At 39.5% G+C, this 12,064-nt stretch overlaps 1 protein-coding gene across 6 annotated transcripts in view; it reads left to right on the top strand.

The window, feature by feature from the left end:
- LOC121290611 (ribosomal protein S6 kinase alpha-3) overlaps window positions 1-12,064 on the top strand; it is a 97,559-nt gene that overhangs the window by 63,211 nt on the left and 22,284 nt on the right. For all 6 annotated transcript variants that reach the window (XM_041211277.1, XM_041211276.1, XM_041211278.1 and 3 more), the window contains 7 exons: window positions 13-101; window positions 1,579-1,643; window positions 2,005-2,107; window positions 2,486-2,607; window positions 5,220-5,342; window positions 11,198-11,287; window positions 11,542-11,700. In XM_041211277.1, coding sequence (XP_041067211.1) covers window positions 13-101; window positions 1,579-1,643; window positions 2,005-2,107; window positions 2,486-2,607; window positions 5,220-5,342; window positions 11,198-11,287; window positions 11,542-11,700 — 751 coding nt within the window. The remainder of the gene's footprint in view (window positions 1-12; window positions 102-1,578; window positions 1,644-2,004; window positions 2,108-2,485; window positions 2,608-5,219; window positions 5,343-11,197; window positions 11,288-11,541; window positions 11,701-12,064) is intronic.

Here is a 12,064-nt window from a genome sequence, read left to right on the forward strand (position 1 = left end):
TTATCCTCGCAGAGCAAAATTGGGAATGCCACAGTTTTTAAGTCCAGACTCCCAAAGTCTTTTGCGAATGCTTTTCAAACGCAACCCAGGAAACAGGCTAGGTATTTACAGTATTACTGTGTGATGATTGAACAATTGTACAGTCAGTCTAAGGTGACACCTTGTTATATTTTTCAGTGCAACTGTTTCCTCAGATGGTGTAAAGCCATATTGTTGCATAGTGGTCACAATATGGATAGTTTAAACTAACATCACAGGTGAAAAGTTGTTTTTAAAAAAAACAGCGATTTCATCGAATTATATGGTGCAGAAGGAGTCAGTTTGACCTTTCATGCCCATTCCAGCTCTCTGGATGAGTTACTCCCAATCCTCTGCTCTTTTCATCATTGTGCTGCAAAACTTGCCACTTAAAGTAGAGATCCAATCCCCTTTTGAAAGTTACTATTGAAATCCACTTCCACCACCTTTTCAGGCACTGCATTCCAGATCATAACTTGCTGTGCAAATTAAAACTCTCCTCTCCCTGACATTTTTGCCAATTCTCTTACATCTGTGTCCCCTGGTTACCGATCCTCTGCCAGTGGAGACAGTAAAACACTTTACCTGAAAAGTTGGTGGAAATTGATTCCATAAATAATTTTGCATGGGTGAGGAGCTTACAGGATTACTGACATAAAGGTGGGGTGTAGTACTAAACATGGCTGCTCTTTCAAAGAGCCATCTAGACTGGAGTGTCTAGATGAATGGCCTCATTGTGCTGTAGGTTTTCATGCTTCTGTCATCTGTGATGGGTAAACACTGAGAATAAAGATCTTGCCTTCAAGCAGCTAACCTGATTTGAATACAGCTAATTTGTGATCAGAAATGGAAAAATGTTTTTTAAACCTACTGGCTGGCAAAGTTTACCAGTGACACTCTGCTAAACTCTTGCATGGTGCCACCTTTAATGGTCAGTTTTGTTTTCTCTGAATTACTGAGCAAGAATGTCATGAAAGGTAATGATTTCCTTAATTAAGAGCTAACTCATGATGGCAGCATTTGTTTAGGGGAGCTGGTGCCATAGTGATATTGTCACTGGGCTAGTATTTCAGAGACCTAAGGTAAAGCTCTGGGGACCTGGGTTCAAATCCCACCATGGCAGATGGTGAAATTTGAATTCAATAAAAATCTGGAGTTAAAAGTCTGATGTTGACCATGAAACCATTACCAATTGTTGTAAAAGCCCATTTGATTCACTAATGCCCTTTAGGGAAGGAAACCTGCCGTCTTTACCTGGTCTGGCCTACATGTGACTCCAGACCCACAGCTAAGTAGTTGACCCTTAAATGCCCTTTGAACAAGGGCAGTTAGGGATGGGCAATAAATGCTGTCCAGCAACACCCACATCCCATTAAAATAAATGAATAAAAAAAACCAAAAAAATTGAGGAAGGAAGAAAAATATTTTAATGTAAATTTTTGCTTATTTTCGAATGAAAGTCTTCCACTATAGTGGAGAATTTGAGCTGAATGAGGAAAGGGGTGTGAGAGTCGGGGAGAAAGATCGCAAATAAATTGCACACTTTTATTACATTGCCAGGAGCTGGTCCAGATGGTGTTGAAGAAATTAAGAGACATTCTTTCTTTTCCACTATTGATTGGAATGTAAGTATTGTTTTTATGCAATTATTTTTCAAACCACTTTTCTTAGGCAGGGTTTTAAACAAGAATTTTTGGGTTTTTCCAATTAATATGAAATAATGTATTTTGTGTACATAACTACATTTTTCTGAAATAAATCTTCAAGGGGCATGTACAGAATTACTTTGAAGTTTTCTGATAATTCAAATTAAGCTGTCATTGTTCCCTTTTTTATACTCTGTAACAGAATACTTTAAGGAAGAGGCCTTTTCAAACTCTTGATAATTAAGCCAACATTAGAAATTTCTTTTTAGTTCTACTATGCAAAATTACTCGTTGCACAGTTGATTTTGACACAAACACGTAAATTTATTGCTTATTTCAGAAATTGTGCAGAAGAGAAATACAGCCACCTTTCAAACCTGCAATCGGTAGGCCAGAGGATACTTTCTATTTTGATCCAGAGTTTACAGCAAAAACACCAAAAGGTAACTATAGTGAAAAGTCATTGCAAACCTTAAGTACATAATCTTTAGCAATTTTGACCATCAGTTCAACTGGCGCTTCAAAACAGCAGCGCATCACACTCCATACAGCATGACTGCATGCAAAACTTACTGTTACTTTTTGTCCTATAGCTGTTTTGATTTGCATGTGGTGTGGTGGATGGTTTCAGGAGGTGGAAGTGTTAATCAACCAGCAATAGGTGACCAACTCCTCCAATTGAAGATCCACACCTTTCGAAGATCACTCTGTGATATAAATAGCTGCAGCATGTGAAATGTGTTCTGATTTAAATGAAATTTTAGTAGCACTTATGTGAAAATGCCCACATGATGTTTATTGTCGATTATAATGTCATTTAGATTCCCCTGGCATTCCACCCAGTGCCAATGCTCATCAACTCTTTCGTGGATTCAGTTTTGTGGCAATTACCTCAGAGGAAGAACCCCAGCCCATGCAAACAGCTGTACATCCAGTTATACAGGTAAAAAAAGAGTCAATATATGTTTAAAGTTTGCAACCAGTGGTTCATTGAAGACTAATATCCTAACTCTTTATTTTCAGATAAATTAAGTTGCACTCATGTTTGCATGAATGTTGGCAAATGAGACCATAAATCTCACTCCAGCCCTAATTGCTGTTCCATATCTAATTCTTTGGAAATTATTTTGTGATAGCAATAAAATACTTTGTTTTATCATGTACCGTATTATTGGCTTCACCGAATCATGGTGAAAATGCCCTGACAAAAATTAGTTCAGTCACAGATAATGACTAGCATGTTTTAATATATTAGCTGCAGCATATAAAAACCATGTCTGATTGGGTGACCGAGGTTTAATTTGTATGTATGTTTCATTGGCAGCACCTTATATTTGTCATTTTTAAAATTTCAATTTGTCATTTAAAAATTATTTCTCTGCTTTGTTCTACAAAAAGAGGTAGTTGATCTGAAACTATCAGAGAAAGATGGGCCAGAGAGAAACATTGTGTGTCTTAGCAACTAACAACAAAAGTTAATCGGGGGAGCATGTAGCTGCTTTAAATCTGTTCTGTGCCTTCTGTACACTTATCCATTGACCATTTAATCTGTTTTTTTAGTCTAAGTCACAATTTGCTGGTGTATTTTAGAAGGCAAAAAGCCATGAAGACTTTCACGGCTTGATTAAATAAATCTAGGTATAGGCATCAAAAGCGAAGTTTGTATGAGCCCCGCTGTGCCTATTAAAATATCTACTAAAAAAAACCTGAAAGGAACCCAAAAGTAGAAAGCCCATTTCTAATACTCGAATGGTACAATACTTTTTTTATATATCATATCACGTGTCTGGAAGTGCTTTGCACAATTATTTAACTTTTAAGTGTAGTGGCTGCAGGCAGCACTCTTGGCAATCTATGATCTGTCATTTACCCAATACCATTAAACTTGATTAAGATTCCAATTTCAACAAAAGGTAATGCCAAGTTCTTGTATATCTTGCTCTGCGAGTTATTTGTAAATGTAAATTTTCTGTCTTTTTTAAATTGGCCTATGGCTAATGTTCCCTCTAAACTTTCTTTGTAATTGGTGGGTTATGAAACCTTCTGAGCGTTACTTTCTTGTCCATGGGCAGTTTATATTTTAAAATCCCTTGCCTTGAAGTATGCAGTTCCAACAGCATTCAAGAAGCTTGGCACCGTCCAGGACAAAGTTGCCCGCTTGATTGGCACCCCATCCACCATCTTAAATATACCACCACCTTCTCAAGGGCAATTAAGGATGGGCAATAAATGCTGGCCCAGCCAGCGAAGCCCACATCCTGTGAGTGAATAAGAAAAAAAAGAAATGTGAAAGGAGTGGTGAGGAAGCGCACAGCTTGAATGTTTGAGTTTGAATAATGAATAATTTTAAAATCTATTTATCTCACCAAACAAAATGAAACTCATGATCTGGTGTCTCTTACATTATCCATTAATCTAGACAGCTTCAATTAACCTGCAGTTTCCAGCTCAGTTAATACTAAATGTAGGTTTTTGTTGGCTATGCTCCAATATATGATCAAGGACCTAATCTGCATCATAAACCTGTCTGTCATGATGCTCATTGAAATCTAATCAACATCATTGCAGGCTGTGTTTATATGACCATGATGGGCTGTGCCTACTAGGTTTGTGGCCTTTAGCTGCTATGGGTCTTTCTGGGCAATTTGGCTTCAGGTTGAGTCCTGGGCTACTGAGAGCTGCTGAATGGTAAGTATTCCTGAGTCTTGCTTGAATCTTGGGCTAGCAAACAGATGTTTCTTGGACAGTGTTCCAAGTGCCACATTAACATCTGTTGATCTCCAGTCTCATTCCTCATGGTTAAGCTCTTCTAAACCTTTTTCTGAAGATAATCCTGATGATCTGATTAGACTGTCAGCCATAGCATCTGCTTCTGCCTGCATTGCCAATTCGCCCAAGTATAATTTTAAAGACATAATCTTAAAAATAGAACTCCACCATTCAGTCACAGGAAAGGGTAGTGGAAATCTGAAACTCTCATCCCACACAAAAAGCTGTTGAGCTTAGTTTAATTGAAAATTTCAGAACTGAGATTGATTAAATTTCTGTTATTCAAGGGTATTAAGGGTTACAGAGCCAAGTTGGGTGGATGAGTTGAGATCCAGATCAGTCATAACATAATCAAATGGCTGAACAGGCTTGAGGGGCTGGTTGACCTACTCCTGTTATTGTGTTCACTGGGCTGTTGCAGTCCTCTTCACCTATGTTTTTATCATTTGCTGCTACACCAGCCCATATTTACATGGAATATTTCTTTATCTGCTAGCAATTAGACATGAGTAAGGGAAACTGGTAAATGCATAGGTTCTCTTAGGTCAGAGGCAGTGGAGCACAATATGGGAAAGTTGACATGAGGCTAAATAGATTAAGAACACACATGATAATGTTGCATTTCCAAATAACCTATGTTAAAATTAACTGAGTTGTTCTAAAATAATGTGTGGCTCTTGTGCTATAATTTTTACAAAATTGTCCTAAACTTTCATGACATTTTACTTCACCTTTGGGAAAGCAGCACTTGCTGTTTTGGTGACTGGCCTCACATTTCTTTTGCAGTTGCACAGAACTAGTATTCAGTTTGTAGACAATTATGACCTGAAAGAGGACATTGGTGTGGGTTCTTACTCAATCTGCAAGCGATGTGTGAACAAATCTACAAACATGGATTATGCTGTCAAGGTATGTAACTACTTTCATGCATGTACTATTTTTAAAGTACATGTCATGTGCAATTTAGGATGATTCAGGAGACAGTCACACCCCTTAGATTAACTACCTTAAATTTGGCTAGTGGTCAGGGGCCAGGAGGGTGTGATTGAGTGAGGCAGGTAGAGGGATTCAGGAAGTAACACTGCAGGAGCCTCAGCCCTTGCCCTTATCCAACAGGTTCGAGATACTAGCTCCTTGTGTGGACGAGAGTGGGGACTGCAGGGAGGATGAGCAAACTGACCATAGCAGCATGGTACAAGGAACCATTCAAATTGGGGGAGAAAAGAGAAATATAGTTGTAATCGGGGATAGTATAGTTAGGAGAATAGATATTGTTCTCTGTAGCCAGGAACGAGAGCCCCGAAGGCTGTGTTGCCTGCCTGGTGTCAGGGTTAAGGATATCTCTTCTGGGCTGCATAGGAACTTGGAGTGGGAGGGGAAAGATCCAGTTATCGTGGTCCCAGTAGGTACCAACGATGTAGGTAGAATGCGGAAAGATGTTCTGCTGAGGGAATACGAGCAGCTAGGGGCGAAATTAAAAAGCAGAATCAAAAAGGTAATAATCTCCAGATTACTACCTGAGCCACGAGCTAATTGGCACACGGTCAATAAGATTAAAAAGGTAAATGCGTGGCTCAAAGATTGGTGTGGGAGAAATGGATTTGAATTCATGGGACATTAACACCAGTACTGGGGGAAGAGGGAGCTATTCCGTTCGCACGGGCTCCACTTGAATCAGGCTGGGACCAGTGTCCTGGCGAATCGCATAACTAGGGTTGTAGATGGGGCTTTAAACCAAATAGTGGGGGAGAGGGTTCAGGTGGATGGAAATATTAAAAAAAATCAAAGTTTAAGGAGAGGGTAAGAGTGCAGGTTAGTGATGAGGCTGATTGTTACCAAAAAGGGGAAGGAAGGGACAGAGTGTGTGAACGCCATATTGCACCAAAGAATCATGAAAGAGTAGGGAAAATTGACAATAGGGCAAATTTAAAGGCTTTGTATCTGAATGCGCATAGCATTCGGAATAAAACGAATGAGTTAACAGCGCAAATAGAGATAAAGAAGTATGATTTAGTGGCGATTACTGAGACGTGGTTACAGGGAGAACAGGTTTGGGAGTTGAATATCCAAGGGTGCTCAGTGTTTCGGAAGGATAGGCAGGAAGGAAAAGGAGGGTGTAGCTTTGTTAGTAAAGGAAGAGATCAGTGCTATAGTGAGGAATGACATAGGCACTGGAGAGCAAGACGTAGAGTCAGTCTGGGTAGAAATAAGAAACAGCAAGGGAAAGAAGTCCCTGCTGGGAGTAATCTATGGTTCCCCAAACAGTAGTTCAGCAGTAGGGCACAGTATAAACCAGGAAATACTGGGAGCATGTAAGAAAGGCACGGCAATAATCCGGGGTGATTTTAATATGCATATGGACTGCACTAATCAAATCGGCAAAGGTAGCCTCAAGGGAGAGTTCAGAGTGTATTAGAAATTGTTTCTTGGAGCAATATGTTGTGGAACCAACCAGGGAGCAGGCTATTCTGGATTTGGTTTTGTGTAATGAGGTGGGATTAATTAATGATCTCATAGTAAATGATCCTCTAGGGAAGAGTGATTTTAGCATGCTAGAATTTCAAGTTCAGTTTGAGAGCAAGAAATTTGAGTCCCACACTAGTGTTCTGGAGTTAAACAAAGGAACTACATAAGCATGAGGGCAGATTTGGCCCTAGTGGACTGGGCAGGAAAACTACAAGGTAGGACAGTTGATGAACAGTACCAGATTTTTAAGGAGATATTCAATTCCTCCGAAGTAAAATATATCCCAAAGAGGAAGAAAGATGGTAAGAGGGGGGAAAAGTATCCATGGCTAAGCAAGGAAGTTAAAGATAACATAAAGGTAAAAACTAAGGCATACCAAATTGCAAAGATCAGTGGCAGGCTGGAAGATTGGGAAACTTTTAAAGATCAACAAAGGGTTACTAAAAAAAAATAATAAAACAAAGGTAAATTATGAAAGAAAACTAGTGCAAAATGTAAAAACTGATAGCAAAAGCTTCTACAAGTATATATATAAAAGGAAAGAGTAGCTAAAGTGAATGTTGGTGTCTTGGAGGATGAGACTGGGGAGTTAATAGGGGTGAACGCAGAACTGGCAGAGACGCTTAATCGATATTTTGCTTCAGTTTTCACGGTGGAGGACACTAGTACCACCCCAATAGTAACAGGTAGAGCAGAGGGTATAGAGAAGGAGGAACTTAGAACAATCCCCATCACTAGAGAAAAAGTACTGAGCAAACTATTGGGATTAAAGGGTGACAAGTCCCCAGGACCTGATGGCCTACATCCCTGGGTCTTAAAGGAAGTGGCAGCGGAGATAGTGGATGCATTGGCTATAATATTCCAAAATTCCCTGGATTCTGGGAAGGTTCCAGTGGATTGGAAAAATGGTAATATAACGTCCTTATTCAAAAAGGCAGAAAGTAGGAAACTATAGACCAGTTAGTTTAATGTCTGTCATTGGGAAATTGTTGGAATCCATTATTAAGTAAGTAGTAATTGGGCATTTAGAAAGTCAAAATGCAATCCATCAGAGTCAGCATGGTTTTATGAAGAGTAAATCGTGTTTGACTAATTTGCTAGATTTCTTTGAAGATACAACAAGCAAAGTGGATAATGGGGATCCTGTAGATGTAATATATCTAGACTTGCAGAAGGCCTTTGATAAGGTGCCACACAAGATTAATACACAAGATAAGATCACATAGAGTTAGGGGTAATATATTAGCTTGGATAGAGGATTGGCTAACCAACAGAAAGCAGAGAGTCAGGATAAATGTGTCTTTTTCTGGATGGCAAGCTGTAACTCATGGAGTGCCACAGGGTTCGCTCCTTGGGCTCCAACTATTTACATTCTATATTAATGTCTTGGATTCAGGGGTAGAAGGTACTATAGTTAAATTTGCAGATGACACCAAAATAGGTGGGAAAGTAAGTTGCAAAGAAGAAATAAGTTTACAAATGAATATGGACAGGTTAGGTGAATGGGCCAAAATTTGGCAGATGGATTTTAACGTGGATAAGTGTGAGGTTATCCATTTCAGTCGGAAGAATAAAAAGGTGACTTATTATTTAATTGGAGAGAAACTTCAGAATGCTTTGGTGCAGAGGGATCTGGGTGTCCTCGTGCATGAATCGCTGAAAGCTAGTATGCAGGTACAGCAGGTAATAAGGAAGGCAAATGGAATTTTGGCATTTATTGCTAAAGCAATAGAGTTTAAAAATAGGAAGTGTTATTGCAACTGTACAAGGCATTGGTGAGACCGCACCTGGAGTACTGTGCGCAGTTTTGGGTCCCTTTACTTGAGGAAGGATGTAGTTGCATTGGAGGCGGTTCAGAAGAGGTTCACTAGATTGATTCCAGAGATGCGAGGCTTGTCTTATGAGGAGAGATTGAGCAGTTTAGGCTTATAGTCGCTAGAGTTTAAAAGGATGAGAGGAGATCTAATTGAGGTATATAAGATCCTAAAGGGGATAGACCAAGTAGACATGGAGCAAATGTTTCCCCTTGTGGGGCATTCCAGAACGAGAGGCCATAGTTTTAGGCTAAGGGGTAGTAGATTTAAATCAGAAATGAGGAGGAATTACTTTTCTCAAAGGGTCGTGAATCTGTGGAATGCACTACCTCCGTTCAGTGGATGCAGGGCTGCTGAATAAATTTAAGGAGAAGATAGACAGATTTTTAATTAGAATTGGGTTGAAAGATTATGGGGAGAGGGTGAGAAATTGGAGCTGAGGCCGAAATGAGATCAGCCATGATCATATTGAATGGCGGGGCTGAATTGCCTACTCCTGTTAGTTCTTATGGTTCCAGTCGTAATTGACTACTCCAGATTGAAGAGCTTCTTTCAAATAAACTTTGCTTTAGAGGTCTGTTACTGAACTCGGCTGCTTTCCATCTTCACAGCTGTCAGCTGCAAAGTATAAAGTTTTGGTTATGTTGAAGTTTAGGTAGCCTGGAGGTTTTCAATTCCAGCCAGGGGAGCACTAGAAAAGTCAAATCAGAAGTAACAATTATATTGATTAAGGGCTTCAGCAGCAGCTGAACTGAGGTTGGGTTAGAGGTGGGAATAATGGGCTTTATGATGGAGGGAATATGGAGTTGGAAGCTCAGCTTGTGGTCTGACAAGGTGCTGAGGCTATAAACTATCTGGCTCAGCCAGAAATGGTGGGTGGGTTGGAATGGAATCAGTAACAAGGGATATGGATTGCATGGTGACTGTTCGCTTACTGTTGTACTGAAACAATTTCTAACTTATGTTTTGCAGTTGTGTTCATTATATAAATCCTTTATTCTCCCTCTGGCCATTGTTTTAAAGTATTTCCTGATGTTTGTGCCACACAAGTGCTGGGCAATGACCATCTCCAAGGGAATTTGACCATCTTCCCTTGACATTCAATAGCATTACCATCACTGAATCCCCCACTACCAGCACCCTGGGAATTACCATTGATCAGACACTGAACTGGACCAGCCATATAAATACTGTGGCTACAAGAACAGGTCAGAGGCAGGGAATTCTGCAGCAAGTAACTCATCCCCTGACCACTTCTCAAAGCCTGTCCACTATCTACAAGCACAAGTCAAGAGTGTGATGGAATACTCTCCACTTGCCTGGGTGAGTGCAGCTCCATCAACACTTAAGAAGCTTGACATCATCCAAGACAAAACAGCCCACTTGATTGATCCCCCGTTCACCATCTTAAGCATTCACTCCCTCCACCACCAGCACAAAGTGGCAGCTGTGTACACCATATACAAGATGCACTGCAGCAACTCACCAAGGCTCCTTTGCAGCAGAAGCATGGGAGCACCACCACCTACAAGTTCCCTTCTAAGTCGCACTTGGAGCTATATCACTGTTCCTTGACTGTTGTCGGTTCACAATCCTGGAGCTCACTCCCTAATGGCACTGTGGGTGTTCCTAAACCCCAAGGACCCCACTGGTTCAAGAAGGCGGCTCACCACCAACTTCTTAGGGATAGGCAATAAATACTGGCCTAGCCAATGATGCCCACATCCTGTGAAAGAATAAAACATGTTCAAATCTGTCCCAAAGTGCCCCCTAACCTTTTTTCTGAGGGACATCTTGCATTAATTTTCTTTCTTCCTCCTCCTCTTCATTAAAGTGTGGTTGACGTTTATTCACAGTCCCTAAATGCCTTAAGCAGGTTCTTGTGGTGATTATGTTCCCTCGGTGATGACAGCTAGGCATTTTTAGGATTTTGACCCAGTGCTGATAGAATAAAGAAAACCTCTAGAAAATCAGTATATGTTGGAATGAGCTAATTTTTTTATTTTGCTTTACTGTGAAACCTCATCCCAAGTTCTCATTGGACATTTTGTATACCTCTTCTTTTAAGAATACTTAAAATTGCAAGCATTGCAATGTTCCACCAAGCTTTGTGGTTGAATAATTTGTGTAGGGAAGGGTAGACCTGGTATGTTGATGCTGTTAATTTTGTTTTGTTGTTACTTAATATAGCTTCAGTCATGTCATTGTATTACTGCTTGGCTGTGGTGTTTGTAGCTTATGCGCTTGTGTCCATTTAAATGTGTATTTTGTAACTCTGAAAGATCACTTCTGACAAGTGAGTTCAAAACAATTTTGGTGCAAATCAAACTGTGAAATTGTTAAAACTGGTACCTAACTGGTAAAGCAGACATCAGAAAACTCTTGCGTAATTTTAATACAACAGTTTGATTTTCAGTTCATAAATTAAGTGTTGATTATATACGTTAGTGCTTCCCTGCACTAAACAATATTGTGTTTTTTTAGATAATTGATAAAAGTAAGAGAGATCCTTCTGAGGAGATTGACATCCTACTTCGATATGGGCAGCATCCCAATATTATTACCTTGAAAGATGTAAGTGCAGATTTTCATTAGGTTTCGCCACTTAATTTCATTAAGTTTAGCCTTTTAATTTTGTAGGTTACTGTTGTATACCCTGATATTTTACAGCGATATAATCCACATTAGTACTGTCCAGTAATGATGAATAAAACACAATTTCCCACATTCAACACTTGCCAAAAAAGAGTGTGGAAAGGATATGAATTTTGTAAATGACAATAGCTGTATTGATTATAGATCTCATGATTTTGCTGTCATTTCTGCAGGTTTATCATGATGGTAAATATGTGTATCTAGTGACAGAACTCATGAAAGGGGGAGAATTGCTGGACAAGATTCTCAGGCAAAAGTTTTTCTCTGAACGCGAAGCCAGTGCTGTATTGTACACCATAACAAACACTATGGACTATCTGCATGCACAGGGGGTAAATATAATTTACATTTTCCAACATTTTGATTGCTTTTAGCAGCAGTAGAGGAAAATGCTAGTCCTTCGTTCTGTCTGCTAATGCTGTAATATCATGGACAGACTCTCCTCTTGTTTAAAAATGTGTTCCAAAGTGTCATTTTTAGGCTAAGTGTAATTCAAGAAACAATTCTGTGGTTAACTTGACCCCTTTCTGAAGTTAACCATTGACAGTTTTTTTTTTAAAAGTTTAGATATTTTGGAGCATTGCTTTCACACTGATCAAGTTAGAATCAAAATGCCTGGAATATCTTTCATATGAGATTGAGTAGCGCTGTTTGCAGATTCTGATTTTAATTTTTAATATTAAAATGTTTCTTTCT

Source organism: Carcharodon carcharias, chromosome 18, assembly GCF_017639515.1.
Source record: "Carcharodon carcharias isolate sCarCar2 chromosome 18, sCarCar2.pri, whole genome shotgun sequence".
Taxonomy (NCBI): Eukaryota; Metazoa; Chordata; class Chondrichthyes; order Lamniformes; family Lamnidae; genus Carcharodon; species Carcharodon carcharias.